Source organism: Ictidomys tridecemlineatus, chromosome 14, assembly GCF_052094955.1.
Source record: "Ictidomys tridecemlineatus isolate mIctTri1 chromosome 14, mIctTri1.hap1, whole genome shotgun sequence".
Lineage (NCBI taxonomy): Eukaryota > Metazoa > Chordata > Mammalia > Rodentia > Sciuridae > Ictidomys > Ictidomys tridecemlineatus.
Genome location: NC_135490.1, coordinates 52,168,690 through 52,194,616, shown reverse-complemented (window position 1 = coordinate 52,194,616; position 25,927 = coordinate 52,168,690). Strand labels below are relative to the sequence as shown.

General features: G+C 57.3%; 2 protein-coding genes and 1 long non-coding RNA gene across 3 annotated transcripts; all 3 read right to left on the bottom strand.

Moving 5' to 3' along the window:
* Window positions 1-15,505: 15,505 nt before the first annotated feature.
* LOC144370534 (obscurin-like) lies at window positions 15,506-16,420 on the bottom strand. The gene is made up of 3 exons (XM_078031339.1): window positions 16,406-16,420; window positions 15,935-16,051; window positions 15,506-15,844 (listed from the first exon to the last, which is right to left on the bottom strand). Exons 1-3 carry the CDS (start codon window positions 16,418-16,420, stop codon window positions 15,506-15,508), a joined length of 471 nt encoding a protein of 156 aa, XP_077887465.1.
* A 24-nt stretch (window positions 16,421-16,444) lies between these two features.
* Window positions 16,445-18,049, bottom strand: LOC144370617 (uncharacterized). The gene is made up of 3 exons (XR_013430524.1): window positions 17,991-18,049; window positions 17,453-17,604; window positions 16,445-16,595 (listed from the first exon to the last, which is right to left on the bottom strand). It is a non-coding gene; the product is annotated as an uncharacterized LOC144370617 (long non-coding RNA).
* Window positions 18,050-19,081: 1,032 nt separating this feature from the next.
* LOC144370533 (obscurin-like) lies at window positions 19,082-24,244 on the bottom strand. Its single transcript, XM_078031338.1, has 10 exons — window positions 24,177-24,244; window positions 22,571-22,689; window positions 22,106-22,303; window positions 21,446-21,478; window positions 21,123-21,221; window positions 20,717-20,935; window positions 20,227-20,287; window positions 19,929-19,999; window positions 19,275-19,397; window positions 19,082-19,101 (listed from the first exon to the last, which is right to left on the bottom strand). Exons 1-10 carry the CDS (start codon window positions 24,242-24,244, stop codon window positions 19,082-19,084), a joined length of 1,011 nt encoding a protein of 336 aa, XP_077887464.1.
* Between the last annotated feature and the right edge of the window lie 1,683 nt (window positions 24,245-25,927).

The following is a 25,927-nucleotide window of genomic DNA, read 5'->3' as shown; positions in this document are numbered from 1 at the left end:
GAAACCTCCGTCTTGAAGCTGCTCTGCCTGCCATCTGTAGAGTGCTGGACCCGGGTGCAGTAGGAGGTCCAAGGAGCACTGCCCACAGGCCCAGCTCAGACCCCTCGCACGTGAAAGGACAGGTTCTCAGGGCTGTGGACCTGGGATCCCGTCCTGAAGAAGCCAGGTGGACCCACATGTCTGGGTGGGCGCCCCACATTGAGCAGGATGGGCTGCCCCACGGTGGGCTCACTGATCTCTCTCTGGAGCACGGAGACCTCACAGGGCATGTCGTCGGAGGTGCTGCTTACTGGGCAGCTAAAGGTCTCCCCTGCCTGGGGCACGTAATCTTCCAGGTCAGCCAGGGTCAGCACACGATTATTGTGTGTGAGGATCTTGGGGTCACGGCTGCAAAGGCCATCCGTGTCCTGGGGCTCCTCCACCACGAAAGGGGTCTCCCCATCACCCTCTCCTCCTGCCCACTCCGTGCTGCTGTCCCTGAGGGAAGCCCCAGTCTCCTCTGGCTCAGGGGTGACTGCTCCAGAAGCAGCCCAGTCCACACTTCCCCCAGCATCCACATGGAAGACGAGGGGCTCCCCAATGCAGACCACAGCTAGACCCTGGGCATGGGGCTCCTGGTACAGCTGCTTGTTGTTGGAGTTGTTGGCGTTGGGGTCCCCACCTGGCGTCCCACCAGGCAGTGTGAAGAGCAGTGCCCCCATGCCTCTGGGCATCTCCCTGGTGGGAGACACAGCCTGAGGACCCGACTTCTTCACTGGGACTTCAACAGTCTCCTCAACCTCCACCCACTTGGGCTGGGGCCCTGTGCCCCCTGGCAGGGCTCCGGAGGGGGCCTCAGCCTCCATCATGTACAGTGTGGGCACAGTGGGCTTCTGGCCTGGCTCTGTCTCAGGCCTGTGAGGTTGCCTGGACCCCGGCAGGAACAGCAGGTCAGGGGCCAACAGAACTGGCCTCTGTGGGCTGGTGGAGCCGCGGGAAGGAGAGCGGGAGGGGAACTTGCTGGGGGATCGTCGTGGGCCACGGGGACTCTTCACCACGGTGGTGATGGTCTCCTCTCTGGTAGGGGAGAGGGCCCAAGAAGAGATGGGCACAGAGATCTGCAGCCTCACCCAGCTCCAAGCCATCAGCACATGCCAGAGACCAAGTTAAGGTACAAACAGGTGAGGAGGGTGAGTGTGCAAACTCCTACACATGCTCTTCAGCCCCACCTGCAGAGCCCCTGGCAGGAAGCCAAGGAAACCAAGCACAGTGTTTCACATGGCTAAGCTCAAGTTCTGCTCTGCTCAAGACATGTGGAGGCACCTAGAAGGCCCATGCTACATCACCCAAGCTGAAGCCTCTGGACACCAGGACTGCACTGTCTCCCCGTCCCCCTCTTCAGCAGGCTTTCTGCTCTGTACCTCAGGCAGGGTGCCCAGCCTGCTACCAGGAAGTGCCCGCATGCCGTGAAGTCTTTGGCAAGTGACAGGCTGCTGGCCTGTGGCCTGTGCTCCTGGCCTCTGGATCTAGGGCCAGTGAGGCCCCATCAGGCCAAGGGGAAGATGGCTGAACACTGAGCTCCACATGGCCATGTCCCCCGCCTGGCTGGCATCTCCCAAGGTGGGAGGGGCAGAGCTCAAGGCCAACAGCTCAGGAGTGCATGCTGGGAGGGCCAGCGACTCTGCAGCCCTGGCCTGTCTCAGCAAGGGCCCTCAGTGGTTCTGATCCCCTTTACAGGCATGGACAGGGGGAAAGGCTCAAAAATGCCCAGATCCAAGGGTCAGCAATGCACTGGTTAGCCCAGATCCTCCTCTGCTGCCAGTGATCCTGGCTCTAGCAGGTGCTGAGGTAAAGTGGGCCATGAGCAGGGAGCAGACTCCAGTTGAGGGAGGCAAGTCCATGGTCAGGACTTGGTGCTTTGACCAAGGCACTGCCTATCTCTCTCTCTCTCAGCACTTATTTTTATTTCTTGCTCTAACTTCGGGGCTCCAGGAAGAGTTGCTCCCAGGGACGGGCCCAGAGACACATGGGCACCCTCAAGGTGCACAGCAGTGATGAACCCTACATTCCCTATCCCTTGTCCAGGAGGAAGGGAATCTCCTACTCCACTGACTGGTGGGGAGGTTGAGGCTCCTGGTGGCCTATTGAGGGCCAAAGCTGAGGGGGCACAGCCTTCTCTGCAGGACAAAGGTGGGTACTTCCCAGAATGTTTCTGACCCCCAGTCCCCCTCAGGTTGCCTCTGAAGCTTCCCAAATGGGATCTGGCTCCATCTCTACAATGCTCCCCCTGTGGAGGGAAGGGAGCAATAACCTGTCTGAGGCCCTAGAACACCTGCTTGTACCCAGGATGGCACTCTACCACCCAACTGTTCCCATCTGTTGGGTGGCACAGTAGGAGAAGCCTACTTCTGGGGAGAAGGGAGGTCAGGGAAGAGCTAACCCAGGGCCTCATCAATTCTGATGACAGAATTCTTCTGTAGCACATCTACCTTCAGGCCCTTCTGGCGGCTGCTCAGCCCCTGAGGAATGGAGGTTTCTATCCTGGAGCATCCCAGCCTGTAACTTATAAAATCCTCAGCCAGTCCTGCCTACAGCTCCCCACACCTCCACCTGCATACCTCCTCTGCAAGTCTCCAGGACTGTCCAGGTCATAAGCAAGCCTATGTTCTGTGAGTTCACCCAGCTCTGATCGCCCAAGTCAGCTCACCAACATGCCCAGATTTTCTACAGCATGAAGGTACTGAAGGACAAAGAACCCACGGGCATGGCTCTGAGGAAATTGGCTCTCAGCTGACTTCTGGGAGCCACCCTAAGCCTCACCACTTCCTTGAACCTTGGTTAGGCTTGGGTTTGGAGACTGCTAAAATTCCTTCATTTAAAAAAATTTTTTTTAGTTGTAAATGGATCTTTTTATTTTATTTATATATTTATGTGCAGTGCTGTAGATCAAACCCAGGGCCTCACACATGCCAGACAAGTGCTCTACCACTGAGCCACAATTCTAGCCCCTAAAATTCATTTCTTAAGCTGCACTAGACACTTCAAGTACTCAACAGACACACGTGGCTAGTGGCTGCCACACTGGGCAGTGTAGAGAGAATACTCTCACCACTGCAGCAAGTTCTGTTGGATGATACCGTCCCAGACCTGGGGTACCAAGGGATAAGAGTCTGTCTCTAGTCTTCTGAGGGAAGTGGCTCAGTTCCAGCCCCACCCTAGTGGTGCAACTCTGGTGAGCCATTGTGTTGTGTGCAGAGCAAGAGAGCCATGACGTGTGGAGGGACCTAAGGCCACGGCTGTGTGAGAAATCTGCAAGGCACTGGTGGCCAGAAGTGAGCCAGGCTGTTAGTGCAGCCACTGCAAGTGGCCAAGACACACCGCAAGGTTCAGGAAGGTTAGTGGCATGCAGGGCACTGCAGTCCGAGGATGGGTTAGGAACACGCCTGCACTTACATGATGACGGTTTTCTTGGGGACTTTAGTCACCTGCTCAGTGACTACAAAGAAAACAGTCAGAATAGCAAGGGTTACAGAGAAGCCAGTGCCTGGGGCTTACTCCCTGATGGCACTGCAGTGCAGCCATCTGCTGGGCTTAGGAGCACTGGCCATGTGTCCCTGGGCAGTCTGTTTCAGCTAGGAGGTCCAGTTTCCTCAGCTACAGACAGGTGAGAGCATCTGCCCCGAGGGGCTGGGATGTGACAGCAGGCACCACAAGGATAGCCCACTCTCTCTCCTGAGCACCACAGGGGCTGTGGGGAGAACGAGCTGGCATCTGTTGCCTACTCAAAAGGGCCCAGGCTTTTCCTCATGCTGACATAAGCCTGTGAATTCCTCAAACATGTAGCCCAACATAGCCCTGAGGCCTAGGGAAATGGAAGAGTAGCTTGTGGCCATGCAGTGGGCCACCAGCCACAATGGGGCCAGGATGGTTGATACCTTTGCCACAAAACAAGTTCAAGTCCAAAAGGTGTCTCCAGGGGAGAGGGACACAAGAGTCCTGAATGTGGACATCTGGACCCCACGCATGTGGTGAGTGGTCTCCAGGGGAGGGGGCACCAGAGTGCTGCATGTGGCACATCTGAGCCCCCTGCATGTGGTGGGTGCCTGAGGTCTGAGTGTGGAGGTCAGCTGTTTCAACTGCGTGGCCTTTCCTGGTTTTCGCAGCTGTTGCCCTTACCAAAGCCAGCCCATGGGGCCTATGTTTCCATCTTGCTGCTGGGGACTGGAGTTCCAGGGAGGATGAAACTCATCTGGAACCAGGCAGCACCTACTCCCAACCACCTTGAGGCCTCTTCCCTTGACCTCTGGGCAGGCCTGGGCTTGACTACTACATGCCATCTCCAGGCTCAGCAGCCCTCTCACTGCTCAATGGGAAGGTGGAGGAGGTGGCCAGCAAAGCCAAGTAGCCTGTACTGGGACATGGTCCCACATCTCCTGGACCAGGGGACTTTCTGCTTCACTGCACTGCAACACTGAGATAGGCTTTCCCTAGGCAACTTATGGCATTTCAAGCTTGTCTCAGATGATGAGCATAAGAATTAGACACTGTCTCTGTGTGTGTGCATTGGAGGTCACACTGGCTACATTTGTGTGCCTGCACATGGATGTACCTTGCATACAAATGTGCACACAGGTGTACTTGTCTGCACACATATGCATGCTCAGACATGCTGCACACACATTCACACACACAAGTGTGTATACATGTATGTGCACATCAGCACATGTACATGTGTTTGCTCAGGCTTGTGTTTATATGTGTGCATTGCTTGCACAGGCTGTGCTCAGGCATGTGTGTATTTATAAGTGTGCACTGCTTGCACAGGCTGTGTTCAGGAGTGTGTGTGCATTTATATGTGTGCATTGTTTGCACAGGTTGTGCTCAGGCTTGTGTGTGTTTATATGTGTGCATTGTTTGCACAGGCTGTGCTCAGGCATGTGTGTGTTTATATGTGTGCATTGCTTGCACAGGCTGTGCTCATGTGTGTATGCATTTATAAGTGTGCATTGCTTTCACAGGCTGTGCTCAGGCATGTATGCATTTATATGTGTGCATTGCTTGCATAGGCTGTGTTCAGGTGTGTGTGCATTTATATGTGTGCATTGTTTGCACAGGCTGTGCTCAGGCAAGTGTGTTTATATGTGTGCATTGCTTGCACAGGCTATGCTCAGGCTTGTGTTTATATGTGTGCATTGCTTGCACAGGCTATGCTCAGGCAAGTGTGTTTATATGTGTACATTGCTTGCACAGGCTGTGCTCAGGCAGTGTGTGTGTGTGTTTATATGTGTGCATTATTTGCACCGGCTGGGCTCAGGCATGTGTGTGTTTATATGTGTGCATTATTTGCACAGTCTGCTCACGTGTGTGTATGCATTTATAAGTGTGCATTGCTTGCACAGGCTGTGCTCAGGCATGTGTGCGTTTATATGTGTGCATTGCTTGCACAGGCTGTGTTCAGGTGTGTGTGTGTGTTTATATGTGTTCATTGTTTGCACAGGCATGTGTGCTTATATGTGTGCATTGCTTGTACAGGCTGTGCTCAGGTGTGTGCGTGTTTATGTGTGTGCACTGCTTGCATAGGCTGTGCTCAGGTGTGTGTGTATTTATGTGTGCTTTGCTTCCACAGGCTGTGCTGAGTCATGTGTGCTTATATGTGTGCATTGCTTGCACAGGCTGTGCTGAGGCATGTGTGCATTTATATGTGTGAATTGTTTGCACAGGCTTTTCTACAGGGAAGTGACTGATGGCGGGAATAGGAATCCAGTCAGGAAGCTGTATGTATTTAGACTAAGTTGGGCACAAAGAGGGACAACCTGTGTGCCATCTGCAGGCAAGCTCCTGTGCACAGAAGGACAGGAAAGCCCAGGGCCTCCACCTGGGTCCTCCCTGGCAGGGACCCGGCTTACTGCTCCATCTTGCTGCTCCAGGACACCTTGGGTTGCTAAGCTGGCACTTTATTCATGGTCCCCAACTTCCCCAGACCAGCTGTGGGCCCCAGTGAGTCTGCCGTTACAGGAGGGCTGCAGCCGTGCAAAGCAGCATCCTGGCCTGGTGCAGACACTCAAGCCAGGTCAGTGCCACCAACAGGAGACAGCCAGGGCCCCTCTGGCTGCGGAGCCACTGGTTAAGACAAAGCAGCAGGACAGGATTAGGAAGCAGGAGGCACAGGGCTCTGATTGCATGGCCTTCAAGAACCAGCGCTCAGTGATGTGCCTGGCCCCAGTGGGCTCTGGAGGCCTGCTCTTCACGCTGACACCTGCCTTCTTCCAGAAAGGGACCCATCGTGACCAACTAGAGAACAGCTGCAGAGGACACTCCTGCCCCAGTGAGAAGGGCACGTCCCCAACCATGAGACACGCAATGCAGAGGAAGTGGACAAGCCGGTGGCGGTAAAAGCATATATGTATGGTGATACTGTCCCCGGGTTGTGGGACAGTATTATGTCACGGGTCCCCAGGAACACAGGTCCAATATGGCAGGTGAGGGTCACAAGCCCTCACACAGGGACTTGCCCTTGGAGAAAGAGTCCATGAGGGCCACAGGGGCTTCGAAGTTCCTAGGGTTGGGATCTAGGGCTTTGGCTGGCCCGGTCCTCTGAAGGTCCAGAGGGACAGAGACCCTGTGTGTTGGTCCCTGGGATGGACAGACTGCAGTGGGAACACTCCACAGGAGCCTGTGCTCAGGAATTGGACGACACATTTTCCAACCACCCTCTTGTGGAAGCTGTGGCTCCACAAACATGGGTCCAGCCTCTGCTCGATGGCCCTAGGTACAAGGATTCCCCACCTGCCAAGGCAGCCCTTCCAGGGGGGCAACTCCACCTGGGAGCCAAGATATATAACAGTGGCCCTCCTCCCATCCTGGTGGCCTGGGCACTGGCTCACCCAGATGGGGCCTTGTAGGAGTGACTTGTTGTGACCCTGGGAGTGACCTAGGCCAGGGCAGGGACACTAAACCACAAATGCTCTGGCCTCTCCAAGGCCAATTCAGCCTGGTGGGAAAGGGCCAGACCAATATCTGACTCTCCACTCATCAGCTTAGCCCTCAGTGGAGACGCCCTTCCCCAGATGTCCTGCTGTCCTGCCCTCTGCCCTCAGTGTAGACGCCCTTCCCCAGACATTCTACTGTCCGCCTGTGCCCTCAGTTTAGACGCCCCTTCCTCAGACATCCTATTGTCCTGCCTCTGCCCACAGTGTAGACACCCCATCCTGAGACGTCCTACTGTCCTGCCCTCTGCCCTCAGTGTAGAGGCCCCTTCCCCAGATGTCCTACTGTCCTTCCCTCTGCCCTCAGTGTAGACGCCCCTTCCCCAGACTTCCTACTGTCCTGCCTCTACCCTCAGTGGAGATGCCTTCCCCAGACGTCCTACTGTGCTGCCTCTACCCAGACGCCCTTCCCCAGACATCCTACTGTCCTGTCGTCTGCCCTCAGTGTATATGTCCCTTCCCCAGACGTGCTACTGTCCTGCCCTCTGCCCTCAGTGGAGATGCCCTTCCCCAGACGTCCTACTGTCCTGCCCTCTGCCCTCAGTGGATATGCCCTTTCCTCAGATGTCCTACTGTCCTGTCCTCTGTCCTCAGTGTAGACACCCTTCCCCAGACATCCTACTGTCCTGCCTCTGTCCTCAGTTGAGACACCCTTCCCCAGACATCCTACTGTCCTGCCCTCTGCCCTCAGTGTAGACGCCCTTCCCCAGACGTCCTACTGTCCTGCCCTCTGCCCTCAGTGTAGACGCTCTTCCCCAGATGTCCTACTGTCCTGCCTCTGCCCTCAGGGGGAAACCCCCTTCTCTAGAAGTGCAGCCCATCCCAGCTGCTGCCTGCAGGAGGCCTGTGTGACCACTGCCAGGCAGGGTGCCCTGGGTCAGAAGTGACTCTGTGGGTTGTCCTGCAGGCCAGGGGCAGGGCTCACACTTCCCCAACACAGAGCAGCCTTTCCAGCACTCATTCTGGGTTCCTGGCCATCTCTGCCTGCCCCACAGGTGCTGAGACCACGTGGCCTGCAGCCTCTGGGCTCCTCCCCACAGCCTCCTCTTCTAGCCAGGTCATCTGCCCAAGATGCCTGCCCAGCCACCCCTGCAGGAAGTGCACCCGCTCTGAGACATGGTGGGTCTGCTGCCCCCCAGTCCTGGCTGGCTGTGCAGCTGTGACACAAGGCTCAAGCCTGAGGACCCACCTAGGCAGCATGGGCAACAGGCTTGGTGGCACCTACCTTCTATGGCAGCCACAGTCTGCTCCCTGTGGCGCTGCTCCTGGGCTGGCAGCACAGTGCTCTGCATGTACAGCTCCCCACCACCAGGAGTGGAGCCAAGCCGGTTCACCAGCTGCAGGATGGACAGAAACCACTCAGGACCCCTATCCTCAAGGGACATAGCTGTCTCTCGACCACTCTGGCGGTCTTTAGTTTTAGGTCCCCACTGAGACTGTGTCCCTCAAAGGGGACAGGGCTCCCAGCCAGGGCCTCGCCCAGGCATCTTGCACTGTGCAGATGGCTGCTGGCTGTGTGTGGCTCTGAGCCCCTGAAGTGCAGAGCTGGCTGGGTCTCCCTGCTTCCTGGAACTTGCATGTGGGGCCCACATGCAGGAGGCTGGCCTCTAGACAAGAGCCAGAGACTGGAGCCTGGGGCTCTCGGAGGCCCTGTAACGGGCACACACCTGCTCAATGTCACGGTGTGCCAGGACAGGCCCTGAAGACCAGAGGCTCAGACTGGGCCTTGCCTTCAGGAGCCCCAGCCTTGGGCTTCTGGACAATGAATAGGGACAGGGCAGCTCTTCCTTCTGTAGGGTCCCACCTATGTGACACCAGGCAAAGGTGGAAACTAACACTACTTTTTACATAAATGGATGAAAATTGAGGTCAGCACTGGGTTCCCTAGAAAGGCAAAAACCAAAGGGCTTCTTTGAGAGGGTGGGAACAATGGCAGGTGGCAGGGCTCAGCCTCGTGTGGAAGAGGAGCAAGGCCAGACATGGTGTGGTGGGTTGGGGATGATGGGTTACAGTGGCCTGGTGTCTCCGGGCCTGTGCCAAGGGCCCAGGCCCTTCCCTTGTCAAGCCCCAGTGGACAGCTGGCCATGAGGCTCCTTGCCCACCCATCTTACCTCGCATTCATAGTGTCCCAGGTCATCCTTGCCAGCTGCTCTGACCACAAGCACCAGCAGGCCGCTGCGGGGCTCACTCAGCATCTGGTACTTGTTGCCCGTGGTCAGCAGGGCCCCATCTTTGTACCACCTAGAACCCGTCACAAGAGTCCATGAGGCAGGGTGTGACATTTCCTGTGCTGCAGAGCCGCTGCCCTGGCCCAGATGCTATAGTCCTTGGTGAACCCACCCTCTGGATGCCCACATCCAGCTTGGCCATGCTATCTTGTGGCAGAGGCCCCATGCCCAGTGGGTCTCAGCCCCACAATGCCCTCTCTTCAGTGATCAGACAGTCACTGTGCCCAGCCCCGTACAGCTGCACAACCCTTGTGTTGCAGACAGGAGCCTGAAGCCCCTTCCCTGGTGCCCCACCATGTGCTGGCCCACCTGATCTGAGGGTGTGGGGCACCTTCGATGGTGCAGGTGAGCTGGGCATCCTCTCCCTCCACAAAGGGTGAGGCCCGGACCTTGTTCACAAACCGTGGCGGGACTGCAGGGTGGAGAGACACAAAGAGCCACTCTGATGGAGCTGGGGGTGTCCGAGCCCCCACATTCTTCCTGAGCCCTAAGTGAGCCATTGACCACATAGGGCTTCCACCCTCCTATGCCTGCCTGCCTGCCCTTCTCTCCCACCCACACCCAGTCCCTCATCACAGTGAGCAGAGGGATGGAGGGCCCTTCCACCCATCCACCAGAGCCACATGGTGGGCTTGGTCAGGGTGTCTCCCTGCCCCACGGGCCTCCAGGCTCACCTTGCACCAGGATCTTTCCCAGGGTGCTGGCACTGCCAGCGGCGCTGGTCGCAAACCACATATACTGGCCAGAGTCGACCCCAGTCAGGTTGTCCAGGATGAGGGTGCAGGAACCATCTGGGTCTTCGATGAGGATGTGGTGAGGGTCCACTTCCACTGGCTTCCCATCTAGAAAGGAGGAGTGAGGGCTGTTGTCAGGCAGGGACCTTGTAAGCCTGCCCAGATGGATGAGAGGCTGGGGCTGGTCTGTACCTCTCTGGGTCTGTCTCTGTTTCTCTCTCTTTCTCTCTCTACCCTCTCTACACAGAGGGTGTGGCCCAGACCTCTGTCTCTGTGTCTCTATGTCCACCTTGGACATTAGCTAGAGGCAGGGCCAAATGAAGAGACCTGAACCTGACAGAAGACATCCACATGGACAGCTAAGTCCATGGTCACCCCACCGCCCCAGTGTGACTCCCTGCGGACCTCCCATGTGCTGATCACGCCCAGCTCCCTGGCTATGGGCCCATCCTCACTCAATCCCACCAAGCCTACAGCTACATACATAATCCACTGCCTAACACCCCTTCCCTCCCACCCATACCTCGTCCCTCATCACAGCATGCAGAGGGATGGAGGGCCCTTCTACCCATCCAATCTGCAGGGGGCTTCGAGAAGGAACTCAAATTTCCATGGCTGTGCTGGACACAGGCACCAGGCCACCCAGTTGTGGACAGGGACCTCTGGGTGCCATGGCGATGATGTCTGCATCTGAACTCTGGCCTGAAACTGCACGTGACTCTGAGTTCACATAGTGGACCCTTAACACCAGCCTTCTGCTCAGGGGGAGCCAGGCATCCTGCTGGTCTTCCTGAGGCCACTAGTGCAATGTGCCCTTGTTGACCCAGGGGCTGCTGCAAGTGGCATGGCCATTTGGTTTGACAGTTAACCAGCTAAGCTGGGACAGCTCCACGCAAACACCTGGCAGTAAAGCGTGGATGCCACACCCCAACTTTCCAGCCTTTGCGTGGCTGGCAGAGGAAGTGCCAGGCCTTGCTATAGCACAGAGGCAGCCAAGGTAATGAGAAGATGAATCGCAACTTGATATCCTTGTATGGCCATCAGAAATGGTCAAAGAGAGCTGGCTACTAGAGTGGTCACCACCAGCTCTATCTACTTGCTGCCCCCATGGGCCCAGGTTGTAGGCACATACATAGGTCGTGCAAGCCCAGCAGCTCCAGATGGGTGGCTCCGAATGGGGTGCCCTGGGAGCGCTCCCCTCCTGAGAGGTGGGGCCCCAGCAGAAGTGAATTCAGTCACTGAGGGCACTGACTGGAACGGATGGGTGCTGGTCTCCAGAGGTCAGCAAGCTGCTATAAAACCAGCCTGGTCCTGATCCCCTGTCTTCCTGTCACTGCAACTGCTCCTTCCCCCTGGCAAGACTCCCAAGAAGTCATGAGGCCACCAAGGGGAACCCCACCAGATGGCACCATGCCCTTTGGACTTTCAATCTGAAAACAATCTCTTCACTTTATAAGTAACCCAGACTCAGGTGTCTTGTTGGCACATCAGGAAATGGACACGTCGCACGTTCCTGAGACAGACCGTTTCACGGCTAGAGCCCTTGATGAGTGAAGCGTCCCCTGGGTCTGGGACTTATCCCCTGCCAGACATGGCTGTCAGATACCACTTTTGAAAATCAGCTCTCAGCATGCAGTGGGGCTTTGGAGGAAACCAGATGCCCAACCCAGTGAGGCCTTGTGATCTTCCACTCAGGGATAGGCCAATTGGACTCCCTGAGGAACAAGAGATAAGGGCTGCCCAGCATTCATCAAAAGGAAGAGAGCTTTGTGAATGAGTGGATGTCCCCCAAGGGCAGGGTGGGCTCTGCTCTCCACTCCACTCCCTGATGCAAGGCAGCTGACTCCATGAGAATCTGGATCCAAGGGTCTCCACTCATGGGCTTGGGTTCGCATGGTCTAGCTAAACTGAAGCCCACTGACACGGCAGCTCGCTAGCCTCATCACCCAGGAAAGGAAGCTGGACTCATTCATTGTTTTGGGGGCTGGCCAGAGCTCTTGGCACTCCTGGGCCCTCTCTGCCTGGCTGCCCTTCCTCGCTAGCTTTCTGGGGTCCCTCCCATCTCTCTGGCTTGCCGCCCCTTCACTTATGTTCCTCACCTCTCTGACTCTGTGAATCCCAGATCCCAAGCCTTGAAGCCTGCCTTATCTCTTCACACTCATTCCACATTCAAACTGACCTCAGTCTCTCTCTCTCTCTCTCTCTCTCTCTCTCTCTCTCTCTCTCTCTCTCTCTCTCTCGCACCAGGGATTGAACCCAAGGGCCTTAATCACATCCCAGCCCTTTCTACATTTTATTTAGAGACAGGGTCTTACTAAGTTGCTTAGGGCCTTGCTAGGTTTCTGAGGCTGCTTTGAACTTGCATCCTCCTGTCTCAGTCTCCTGAGCTGCTGGGAATGTTTTGAGGGCTGTGCACTAGACCTGACCCATAGTTTCAGACACACTATATGCCAAGGACCTGCCTGCCATCTCTCACCTCCAGCCAGACATCTCTCCTAAGCTCTAGATTTATTCTCAAGCTATCCCCTCCATAACCACCTGGAGCCCAATGGGTACCTGGATTCTTCAAAATCTCACAAATCTGGGTTTCTTTCCTCCCTGCCCAGCTCAGAATGTACCAGCCTGCCTCCCTGTGGGTCTGCCCCACCTCTGTGAATAGGACCAGTGGCCTCTGGTGTCCACAACCCCTGTGCTGCTCCCTGGATGACATCTCTCTTCCACACACCCCATGCAACCCATCAGCAAATCTGGCTGGCTCTGCCTTCAAAATGCATCCAGGATGCAACCATGGCCACCACCAACATGATGCCATGTCCCTAAGCAGGCCCTTGGCACTACAGCCAAGGTGACAGATGACAGATCTGAACCATGCCCCGTGCTGCTCACAAGACCATGGGGTTTCCATGTAGTCAATGCTCCATGCTGCCCAAAGGAATCATGTTGATCCCTGGCACCAGCAAGGTGCCTTGGGACCCGAGAACAGTCTGCCAGGGAAGAGCCTCGGATTTTCTGGAACCTTAGGCCACAAAAGATGGGCTAGCCTAGGGGTTTGTGGCTCAGGACCAGACTGGACACTCTATTTTACAATGGCATTCATGGAGGAGGCTCTGGCCCATGCTAGCCTCTATACCAACTAGGAGATTCCTGGTGGGTGACCCGGGCCACGCTGGCATCTATGCCAATGAGGAGATTCTTAGTAGGTGACCTGGACCACACTGGCATCTATGCCAACAATGAAATTCCTGGGGGGATTCTCAGGCCATTCTGAGAATAGGTGACCCAGGCCATGCCAGTGTCTATGCCAACGACGAGATTCCTAGAAGGTGACCCAGGCCATGCTGTGTCTACACCAATGAACAGATTCCTGGAGGATGCTCCAGGCCACGAAGGCTTCTATGCCAATGATGAGATTCCTGGTGGGTGACCAGGGCAATGCTGGCATCTCTACCAATAATGAGATTCCTGATGGATGCTCTAGGCCAAGCCAGCACTACGCCAACAAGATTCCTAGTAGGTGACCCAGGCCACACTGGCGTCTACACTAACAATGAGCTTCCTAGTGGAGCTCCATGCTGTCTTCTATGCTAACGTGAGATTCATAGTGGGCTTCAGGCCATTAATCTTGACTTCAGGAGGACTAGAGCCTGAGGTCAGCCACATGAGTGGTCAGCCATGCAGGTCTGACAGAGTTCCAGTGACAAATGCTGACGTCAAGTCTCATTAAGCCTCCTGGTTGGCATAGGTCTGTTTGTGTTCTCAGGTGTCACTGGGAGAAGAAGGTGCTCTTCCTCACTGCACTGGGAGCGGGAGGCTGGGAGCTCATAAGTGGTGACACTGGACCCTCCCGAAGTGCTCTTCTTTTTTCTCAGGGGCTGCAGTCTTGTCTTTATGCTGAAGTAAACCCTAACCCTGAGCATAATAGCTCTGAACTCCAAGACCTTCTGGTGAATCACTGAACCTGAAGGCAACCTTGGGGACCAGTGAACTGGACATCAGAAGTGAGAGTGGTCTCGGGACCCCAAGCCTATGGAGGTGCAGGAAGTGAGGATGGTCTCGGGACCCCAAGCCTGTGGCAGTGTCAAGTGAGACGGGCCTGGGAGACACCTGACTTCCCTTGACCTTGGCAGCTCCCATCCGTGAGCCACGTAAGGCCTGTGCTCTGTGACCCTGAAGGCGCAGTGTGATCAGCACCCTTCCTGGCCCATTAAGTTTACAGGCCTCTCCTGCACCCAGGTGCCTGCCTGTGGCCCCCTCTGTGGTCCTGGTGCTCTCTCGGCTGCCCTCAGGCATGTCTGTCTCGGCCCTGTGCTGACTCCTCACCCTGCTCATTCCCTTGGGTGGCCATGGCACCACCTGACTTACCTGTTCACTGTCCATCCCCAGGATGTTTGCCCTTGAACAGGCCTGGACTGTCTCTTGTTCCCCATGCCCAGCCCACTGACCAGACCCCATGCTGTCCTCAGCCCCCGTGCAGCCCACCCCTGGTAGGGGTTCATGTGAAGGGTCAGTCTGTAGGCCCTAGCAGGTACCCTTGTACCAGCTGACAGTAGGCTTGGGTGTGCCAGTCACGCGGCAAGCCAGCTTTACAGTTTCCCCCAGCTCAGCCGTGCAGTCAGCCAGTTCCTCTTCAAATTCCAGAGGACCTGAGGACACATGTGGGGGTCTGAGGACTTTGAGGGTGGGATGTCAGGCCTATGTCCCCTGGGTGCACCCTGGCAAATTGCCCCCAACAACAGCAGTGGCCTCACATCCAAGGGCCTGGTTACTGACTAAGCTGGGTGTGGCTGCACGAGGCAGGGACAGACCAGGGTACAAGACCATCACACCCAAACATGACCTGGTCAGATACTCCAAGTCTGGAGCTATGCCATGTCCCCACTACATCCCTTGTGTCCCAGGGTCAGCTCAACACCTGCTATGGGGCTCCCTGGGAGGCCAAAGCTATTGGTCCCTCAGCTAGATCTGACAAAGGGGAGAACCAAGCCACCAGTGCAGAAAGCAACCCATGCCCACGTGCCCGGCCTGGGTGCAGCCCGCTGGGCATCTAAGTGATGTTCAGGTCCCCACACCAGCACAGCACCAGGGACACTCACGCCACACAGGCAGGGCTAGGCGCTGCTGGATGCTGCTGATCTCCTTCACCCAGGAGTGCTTGATGATGACTGTGCACGCCTGCAGCAGGTACTTGCGCACAGAGTCCTCCCGCTCATGCCACACCTCGAAGGCAAGGTCGTCCCCTTCCACCTGGTCGTTCAGGTCGATGCTGCTTAGCTGTTGAGGGGTGCAACATTAGTGGGAGGACAGAGCTAAGCATCCCTAGACAGACAGGGTCCAGTAGGGCTATGCCCAGGTCATCCCAGAACAATGGCAAGTTCTGCTCCAGTGGCCACCCTGGAGCCCAGGAACAGGGAAACCTCCACTGGCCTGCATGACACCCCCAGCCCCTGGCACCACAGACCTTCATCATATTCCAGAACACATAGCTGAAGGTGTCGGTGTGCGAGTTTCGTCGGGGCTTGCAGATCATCAGGTGGTTCCGAAACAGGAAGACATGGCGATTGTGGCCCTTCCAAGGCATTCAGGCTCCTGGTGCGCCCTCCCACACAATGAAGTGGCCCTGGGGTGTGAGTAGATGTGGTTGGACTGTGGTTGCCTGGACCCATCCCTGGGCGCAGACCCCAGGGTCATCTATGAGCCCAGCACCCACAAAAGCCACACCCCACCACATGGCAGCAGACACAAGTCCCCCCACCTGGCGGATGGGCTCCCCCAGGGCCTCCAGGGTGCCGGGGTAGTTCTCCATGAGGGACACGTGCAGCTTGTTCTCAGCACGCTGGGGCAGCGCTGACACGACTGCGTAGGCCTGCTCCAGAAGGGCGCAGTTCTGCTGGTTCCGAGCCTTGTTGTGGATCAGCTCCTGAGGCGGACCAAGGGTCAGGACCCAGACTGCTTCAGCCCCAAGGCCTGGCCTGGACATTCAGGGCTGGGGCAGGACAGGGCTTCCCACCTTGAGCAGAGCCTGGTACTTCTGCACCCGCTCCACCGGCTGCTCCAGGTAGTGCTGCAGTGGTGGTGGCAGTGGCTGCGAGGGGTCCCCAGCAGACAGCATCTCCTCAGTGCATTTCTGTAGGCACCACAGGGCAGGTTTCAGGCAAGAAAGCACAGCTCCAGTTAGGGCATCCTGACAGTAGAGGACATCCCAGGGGCACTCTCACACCTGGCCCTGAACCTGGACAATGGCTGTGTTACCATCTAGCCGGACGCATGCACAGAACTTGGGCAGTGAAGTGGCCAGCCCAGGAGCACAGAGCTACAGGGCTCAAGGGTCACTGGGGACTGTGGGGAAAGAGATCAGGGAATATGAACTAAGGCCATGAGCACAGGACAAGGGCTAAGCCACAGGGGACTTTCAGGTCAGTGAGATTTCTGGTGGGAGTCAAGGCCAGCACTAGGCCTGGGAGTAGCCAGGGAGGGGTACCGTGGCCAACGCCATGGAGCCAGGCATGGGCACCTTGTAGAACTCCTGGACTGGCGTGCTGACAACCATGGACTCTGCCTGCACACGGCCCACCAGGAACTCCAGGTACTTCTCAAAGGCTTCCTGGTTCTTGATGAAGCACATGGCCACATCATCATCTGTGTCACAGCGATGCAGGTCCTGCAAGAAGCTGCCACAGAGAGGGACAGGGTCAGGGACAGGGTCAGGCACAGCTCACAGCCCAGTCCTGGGCCCTGTCCTTGAGAGGCTATGGTTCTTGCCCAGGAGTGGGTTCTGGGTCTGTGAGACTGAGTATACTAAGCTGGGTGTGCAGACATGTGGGCACGTACAGAAGTGCATGGGTATGTACACTTGCCCACGAGTGTGCAGATGTGTAGTATGTGAGCATGTATATGTGGGTACATGCATGTACATGTGCACGTGTGTGGGTGCATGTGTGTATGCATGTGGCTGTGCATGTATACACAAGTGTGCAGATATGACCATGCATGTGTGGCATGTGTGTATAATATGTGTGCATGTGTTTGCCTGAATGTGTCTGTGGATGTGCACATGGCACACACATGCACTCAAATTCTTGTGTGAGTGTGCAAGAGTACATGTGCATGGAGATCAGCATGCATGTGAGTGCACATATCTATGTGTATCCAGCATGTATGTACATTTTTGTACAGGATTCACATATGTATGTGTGCACACATGTACACTATGTGCACACACATATCAAGCACATGTCCATGCACATTTGAGGCTGGGTGCGTGAGCATATGTGGTGTGCACATGGGACTTCCCGTGTGCCCGTGTACATTCATGTGCATGCACATGGGCCTGTGTGAGTGCTCATGGGTGGCAGGTATTCTTCAGCCTTCAACCCATATGGCGAGCGTCTGTCACTGGGGCATCACACAAGTGGGATGTGCCCATGGGTAAATCGAGTTCCTACCCCAGCTGCTGAGTGTCACCCTCCACGAGGCCTGACCCACAGCTGTGCGTGCACCTCACATGTATGTGTGTGGCCTTGCCTACCTGCTGTGGAAGCGACTGATGTCCTGTACATTGCGAAAAATGACTGCCTTCTGGCTGGCCACGGCTGCTGGTGCTGTATGTAGTGGCTTTGGAGGAACTGAAGCTCACCCACGAAGGTCTGCTCTGAGCTCAGCAGTTCCTGGATGACAGAGCTGGTGGAAGAGTGGCATCAGGGAGTGCCCAGCAGCTGCCCTGCTCCCACTGTCCCTAGTCTCCACATGGGGACTAGGGACACATGGAGAGCTTGCTCCCTTGCACTGCAGTTAAATGGGGTTCCTGTGATCAGGAGCCTGTCACCCAGTTTCAGAAAGTGGGTAGGTGGTGGAGCAAGGGCACCACCTCTTCCCCAGGAAGCCCTCCTGAATGAGGCTCTGGGAGGGCACAGCTGCAGAAACCAGGGGCAGGACCGTGACCCAAGGAGGCTCACACAGCTTCAGCAAGCACAGGTCCCCCATGAAGAAGCACGGCAGAACGCCAGCTGGCCCTTGAGGCCCAGCAGCCAGCTGTGGCTCCACTCTCAACCCTCCCCAACACATACCTCAGCCTGGTCTTGTACTCATCCTTGGACATGGCCTCGGGGAATTCGGGGGCCTCACTGGGCCCCCACTCAGGAGACAGCTATTGAGAAACAGGAGTTTGTTCCAGGGCACCAGTTTGTTCCACCTCCTCTGTGGCCACCGGGCTCCTGTCCCTTACTTCCAGGGTTCTCTGGCGAAGGGCCAGGATCCCAGGGCCTTGGCACCCTCCCCCAGCTCCGGACTACCATACCTTGAGCCTCTTGTCCAGGTAGGCTGGTGACACACAGCCTTGCCTGGAGGGGCTGGACTTGGTGGGCTTGGTGCACACAAGCCAGTGCAGTGGGTAGGCTGAGTCCAAGACCTCCACATACTGGCCTTCCCGCAGTGTGATGGCATCCTGCTCGGCCCCCAGGGGTAGGTAGTTGGCCGTGGCCACATAGATATCAAAGATCTGATAAAGAGAAATGGGCCTAAGTCTTGGGGCCAGAGGGGTGAGGCCTGCCAAGGCCCCCCATTGCCCCCCACCTCTGAGGAGGGATAGGTTCTCCCAACCCCCTAAAACCCCCAAGAGCACAGAGGGGAGGGTGCTGAGTCCAGGGGTTGAAGAGGTACCCAGTCCAGGGCCACAGGGCAGGAGCCCCCAGGGTCACTCTGCACAGATGGCAGTGAGAGGGCTGGCTCCTGCCAACGTGGATGGGCGCCTAGACTGTGGTTGCTCACAGCACCTTGCTGCCCACTGCCCCCTGCAACCCAAGAGGTGGTGGGCTCTGGAGGCAAAGGTGCACTCTCCACAGATGGCAGTGAGAGTGACATCAGAGGTAGTGCTCTGCAGGAACCCACGTGCAGAGACCCTGCCCTCTGCTCTAACCTCTGGTGTCCCTTGGTGTCTCTGGGGGTGATGCCCCTCCCTTGGTAGCACCAGGCCCTTGCAGCCCCCCATTGTCTCTTCAGCAAGTCAGGCCCCAAGCCCTGTTCCTAAGGGTCCCAGCCCACCCACCTCTCCTTGGGAGTCCCCATCCTCTGACTCTGAGGATGACTCCTGGACGCTGGAGGAGGGCCGCGACCGTTTTGCCGGGGGGAGGTGGACAGAGTCTTGGACTCCTCATCACTGTCACCTCCAGGCACCTGCAGCTTGGCTGGGCGAACACAAGAGTTGTGATGTCCCTGGAAGGCTGTCCCCCTACTGCCTACCACCCAGCCAGTCTCCAGGGCTCCCAGGCACAGAGTCCTAGCTAGGCCCCATGCGAGGACACAGGGTCCCAGCCTCCCCTGTGGTTGGAAAGGTCCCATCCTGGCCCCCTCACTCTGTGTGATCTTGGCCGACACCATCTCAGTGATCTGGGAGGTGAGTTTCTGTAGGAATTCCTCTGTACCCACCTCAGTGAGGGACAGGTGGCTATGGGCCTCCTCAGCCACCAGGGCCTCCCCTGGGGGAACAAACACAACACTGTGGGGTCATGCTTCCCCCAAAAGTTCACTGCAATTCTCCTAGGGGCTGATGGTGAGCAGGAGACCAGGCCCTGGCAGGGAGACCATGAGGTGGTGCCAGCAGGAAGAGACCAGTGAGGTCAGCAGGATGCAGAGCCTGTGACCAGGGATGAGAATGAAGGGAGCGGGTCTGGACAGAAGAGGCAGCAAGTGGCCAGAGAATGGCAAGCACAGCTAAGGGGCAGCAGGTGGCAGGCAGGGCTGCAGGCAGATGGTGAGGGAGCTGAGGACAGGGCTGGGCAGGGTCCAGCCTGGCATCAGGCTTGAGGCAGGGTTGGGGCTGTGGGGGCCAAGGTGACTTTGTGGCTCTTCTTAACATAGCCCACTGGGCATGGGCCCCCTGACCACAGAGGTCAGAAATAGCTCTGACTCCAACCAGAGCTGGGAGCTGGCCATGAGAGGGCAGGAACCTAGAGCCCAGGCTGCTCAGGTCCAAAGGGCGGCCTCCCCTGCACCCAACCCGGGCATACCTTTCCTCTGCCCAGCAAGGCCGGTGAGACCAGCAGACTCTGACATCTGTGCTGAGATGGCTTGGGTGGTCCTGAGGGGAGGAGGGGTGTCCTGCAAGCCCAGCTTGGACCCCACCACTCTGCTCCCCATAGAGGGGGGCCTAGGGGCCAGGACACCACAATCAGTGGCTCCACACCAGAAGGGGCCCATAAAAACTTCATTTGATAGTGTGGAGAAGCTGCACAGGGAAGGGGGTGGCCACCCACAGGGCTACACCACCCTAGCCCACTGGGTAAGTCAGTCAGGGCACCCACTCACCCCTGTAGGAAGGTAGAAATGAGAGCCTCCTTCATCTTCTCCTGCTCCTCCTCCTTGGGCACTGTCCAGAGATCCAGGGGAGCTGTCAGGACCAGTCCTGTACTCCGATACCTTGAGTCCTGGGCTGGGACCCCTACCCAGGACATCTAGACCACCCTGGGGGCCCTGCCTGCACTGTCCCTAAGAAGCCCTGGCAAGGGTCTGTGCCTAAGCGCCCACCTCCCTGTCCACTCTCAGCACTTGGTCACCCATGGGGTTGGGGGACAGGCCTGCCCTCCAAGCACCATCGCTCAGAGGGGCTGAACAGAGGGCTCTGGGCAGGGCCTGCAGGCCATCTGTGCACCATGCAGGCAGGGCTGAGGTTCCAGGCCAAACTGGCCTGCACCACTGGGCCCAGACTGCTCTTGGGCTCTGCAGGAGAAGGATCACAGGTGGGTGAAGGCCATACATCCCAAGCTGGTCCCTCACCACACCCAGGCTCCCTACTCACTGCCTGAGACATGCAGGCTGGCAGAGCAGAGGGCCTGGCCAGCGGCCTTGGTGGCAATGCACGTGTAGGTGCCCTGGTGTTGCCGGCCCACATCTAGCAGGACCAGGCTGTGCTGCTGAGCAGAGCTGGCCATAGTGTAGCCTGGGGTGTTTGGGCCAATCCACAGCACGCCTCTCTCGGCCTCCTCCTTGAGCCAGTGTATGGTGGGGGCCTGGCATCCTGTGGGCAGGAGAGGGCTCAGTGGGTACACAGCCCCACTGGCTATGGGCCTCCAGAAGAGGGTGCTTGGCAAGAGTGATATGAGGGGTGGAGCAGGAGGCCACGCAGGGTGGCATGGGTGGACTGTGGGAGGGTGGCATGGGGACTCTGGGGGGGTGATCTTTCTCCGGGGAGTGAGGATGCCCACCTTCCACCTTCACCGAGAATGTGATGCTGGAGCCCCTCTTCACTTTCTTGGGGGTGAACCTCTCCAGGATGCGGGGTGGCACCAATTGCTCACACACATCTGGGAGAGCAAGGACAGCCATGGAGACACCCGGCACCCCTCCTTCAGCTCCCACGTCCTGATGTCCTTGTTCTGGGAACCCCAGGTAGTTCTCTGCGACCTGTGCCTGTGGCCCCAGAGAGCCCTCTTCCTGCACCTCCACCGCTACCAGGCCCAGGGCTGGTCCACTCTGGCCTCACGCCCACAATCCACCCAGCCTCTGTCTGCCCACAGGGCCATCTCACCTGATGCTGACTTCTCTTCTGGTTCATCAGGACCTGAAAAGTGCAGAGGGAGTCAGATGTGCAGCATGCACAGATTCCCTTGCTTCCCTACATGTGGGAAGGTCCTGGTCCTACTGCCCAGTGGGGGGACCTGGGCATGGCCCCACCCATGGTCAAAGGTCCATTACCCTGCCTGAAACTTTGGCCGGGAGGCCAAAGAACTCACACTCCAGTGTACATCCGTGTGACATCCCCACCCTCCCTGTGCCCACTGGGAATCTGGGGCCCCGCCTAGAACCACATGGGCACTGGGAGATGGCAGCTGGGGCTGCACCCTGAGAGGCAGGAGGAGGACCCAGCAACAGTCTCTCCGCAGGACCAGTATGGGTCAAACTAGGAGTCAGCTCTCAGTGCTCAGAACGTTTGGGAAAATAAAGACACAGGAGTTTTCTTGTCAGAGCTGCCACTGGGGCTTTGTGCAGGTCTGCTGGGCCCAGTGTTCGTCCGCTTCCCCCAAGAGCCTGCTCATCACTCAGGGCGTCCAAGCCCCACTGGGCACCCGCTCCTGTGGGGCAATTCTGCCATCTGTGCCACTGTGCATAGGGCAATGGGCTGGGCCCCGGCCTGATGGGGCCTGGCATGCAGTACATATGGCACTGCTCACTCCTTCAGGGCACACACCTCGGACCAGCAGATGGGCAGATGAGTAGGCAGCACCAACAGCATTGCTGATATAGGCTGCATACTGGCCCACGTCCTCCCGGGTGACAGAGACGATCTCCAGGGTGTGCAGTGTCTTCTTGTCAGCCATGCGAATGTGGGCAGATGTAGACAGGGGCTGGCCATCTTTGAACCAGTACAATCTGGGGACTGGGTAGCCTACCCCATGGAGGAGAGTGGTCAGCACACGACCATTCTCAATGGGCACTATACTCTTTCGATGGGAGACAGACAAAGGCCCAGAAAAGAGGTTGCTCAGAGGCCAGCGAGCCTCTGGTGTGGGGGTGGGGTCGCAGCCTCTTGTTGCCCAGCAGCAGGCACACATGACCTCCTGACCTCCACTGGTCAGGCCCTTCCCACGTGTGACCAATGGGAGACAGCTCCTGGCCTCCCTCCAGCTACGGTGCCCACTCCCCAGCACCTCACCTTTCACTTTGAGATGAAATTTGGCCAGGCGTGTACCAGGGGCCACCTGGAGGTCCCTCAGCTCCTCCACCACCTGGGGCAGCTGCCCCTCATCTGATTTGGTTCCCTCTTGCTCCCGGCTGGCAAAAAAGACAAATAAGGGGGTAGCCATAAAGTGGAGCAGGCTGAGGGTCCAGGCAGGAGGGCCCACGGGGTGAAGGTCAGAGGCAGATAGGTTTGAGGTTCCCTGTATCCTGAGTGGAGGAGCAGAGGGACAGAAACGGACAGGGTCTGACTGAAAGCTGCAGGCTTGGGAAAGTCAATCTAAGCCACCCAGTCCAGATCACCACTTCCCGGGAGGCCCTGGGCTGCTGTCTGTGTGGCCCCACCTAGACAGGTATCCCTGGGCACTGAAGTAGGATGAGGTCTCCGTGGCGTCTGTGGCAGTGTCGTAGTCTGTGCTGGTCACTGGGGAGGAAAAGTGAGTGGAGGAGGCTCAGGACTTTGGGATTTCAGGGGGACGCGCCCTCCTGGGCCTGCCCACCCCTGCTGTTCCCAGCCTCGTTCTTCCACACCAATAACTAACTGCAAGCCTCTTAGGCCCAGCACAAAATGTCATATGACCTGAGTCTCCAGAAACAGCAGACAGGGACAGTGGCAGAACCTTCTGGTTCCATCCCACCAGGGCATGAGAGGTTGGAGACACAAGCCTCAAAACCAAGAGAAAGAGACTTGAATTTCTGGCCAAGAAGGGGCAACAAGCTGGACTTCCACCACTGTGGGCCAAGCGAGAGTCCCCAGAGTGCCCATGCTGAGACGCTACCCCAGCAGGATGGTTGGGAGGTGGGGCTCTGGGCCTGGGGCCAGTGGGAGCTGAATGGCAGCTGCACCTTAGCCAAGGACCCGAGACCCCTGGCCCTTCTTGCCACGTTCTCAGTGACATTCAGGTAAAATTGGGGGACTTTACAAGATTTCTTAGACAATAAAATGGAAGAAAATAGTCTTTTACAAATGGTGTTAAGAAAGAGTGAACTTGGAGCCTTACCTCAAACTCACAAATTCCCTCCAAGGGAACCAAAGACCTCAACTTCAAAGCTACCACCAAGTTTCCAGAAGAAAGCACACATGTGGGTCTTTATGACTCACATCAGGCAGCACTTGCATACGTGTGGCAAAGCCCAAGCAGGCAAGAAAGAGCAGAGACCCTAGCCTTCATCAGGCCAGACACAGTGCCCCCAAAACATGGCCAAGAAAGGGAAAGACCGAGGTCATGCCTCTGATGCAGCCCGGAATCAGAAACACGTGAAGAGCTCTTTCAGCTCTGGAAGGAGACCAGCCATCAGTGCCCACCATGCCACAGCTCCAAGCATGCCTGTATGCAGGGGAGCCTCCACCACGACCCCACACACACCAGCAGCAGTTCTGTGGCCAGGGCACCTGCCAGCTGCATGTCCTCTAGCCCAGCTCAGCTCTGACCCTGTTTGCCTGGGGACAGGCAAGACAACCTGCTTCAGAGGCTAGTAAGAAGCCCAGGCTCCTCGCTGGGGTGGACCCAGTGGATATAAATCAGGACCCATGGTCTCCCTGGGGCAGGATTAACCTGCCAGGGCAGCTCACAGAAGCCAACCAAGGGTCCTGTTGCCTAGGCTGAAGGTGTTTTAAGGACACCTCAGGAGCAGCCAGATGTGAGATCATGTCGGGCAAGCTTTGGTGGGCACAGCCCCTGCTAGCACCTCTGTTTCCATCAGGCCGAAGTTCCCTGAGGCCCACAGCCTGGGCACCCTACTCCAGCTGTGTCACACGCCATCCCCAGTGGATGGGGTGGGGCCCTTTCCAGGCTTCCTGTCAAAGCTTGGTCTTCCTGGCCAGCCTGCCCACCAAGGCTACAGGGACCCTGTAATTAATTGGTGTCTATTTGCTAATTAATTAGACACCAGTGCTACAAGTTCAAGTATGGGGGTCAGGGGTCAGGGCGTGCTGTGAGGGTGGCTCTGCAGTGCCTGGGCTGGGGGCAGTTGCTTGGAGGGTAGAGGGGCCTGCTAGATCCCTGCCTGCTTCAGCCCAGGTTCCCCACCCCTTCTCTTGTGCCACAATGGGGTGGGGGCTGGAGCTCTCCTCCAGGAGAGGCAGGCACTACAGATCCGGTGTCTGCTGGACCCAGTCCTGGAGAGAGCCATCACCCCCTAGCATGTTTTGCCTGCCTTGGCTTGACTGTTCTCGTGACTGCTGGGCCAGCTGAGGGCAAAGCAGGGAGACAGTGGTTGGATGGAAGGAAGAACTTCCCAGTTACCAGGGGGCCCTGTTGCCTGTTGCCCTGGAGTGTACTCAGAGCCTCACTGACCACATGTATGGGCTGTGCAGCCTGGGAATCCCTCCTCATGTCCCCCTTTCCACCTCTTCCCAGGGCCCCCAACCATGCAGGTGACCATTGAGGATGTGCAGGTCCAGGCGAGTGGTACGGCACAGTTTGAGGCTGTCATTGAGGGGCACCCACAGCCCACTGTGACATGGTACAAGGTAAGAGCTGGCCCAAGGAGGCAGGGTGGGACCCTCAGAGGCCGGAGGCACCTGTGTGTGCATGTGTGTACGAAAACCGCACCACACAATCCTAGCTGTGTGGCCCCTCCTGCAATCCCCAAGCCCATCATGGCTGGGCATGGGGCTGGACCTGGGGCCGACACACAGCAGGTGCCAGGGAAGGGCAGGTGGGCCTGATGCTGGGATGGGCTGATGGCGTCCTGGCCTGCTGGTGTTTCAGGATGGTGTCCAAATGGAGGACAGTGCCCAGCTGAGCCAGCAGAAGGATGGCACCACTCACTGCCTGCTACTGAAGGATGTGGCCCAGCAAGATGCAGGCGTCTACACCTGTCTCGCACACAATGCTGCTGGCCAGGTGCTCTGCAAGGCGGAACTGCTGGTCCATGGGGGTAAGCCGCAGAGCCTCCCAGGCCCAGGGCCGCTCGGTCTCCACATGGCATCCCCAGTCCCCACAGGGACCCCAGCTCAAGGTTCCCATGGGCCACAGACCCAGGCCCAGGGAACAGCTTGCCAGCTCCACAGTACTGGGGACGAGGGCCAGGGCAGTGCCTTTGCCGTCCTAACTACCTTCTGTGCTGACCACAGGAGACAGTGAGCCAGATTCAGAAGAGCAGAGCCATTGAAGGAAGCTGCACTCCTTCTACGAGGTCAAGGAGGAGATTGGCAGGTACACTCCAGCCCTTCTGGCCCCGGGGATGCCCAGGACCTGTGGCACAGCGTCACCATCCTGATCCCCCTCCCTCCTCCCCAGAGGCGTGTTTGGCTTTGTAAAAAGGGTACAGCACAAAGGAAATAAGGTATTCTGTGCTGCCATGTTCATCCCCCTGCAGAGCAGAACTC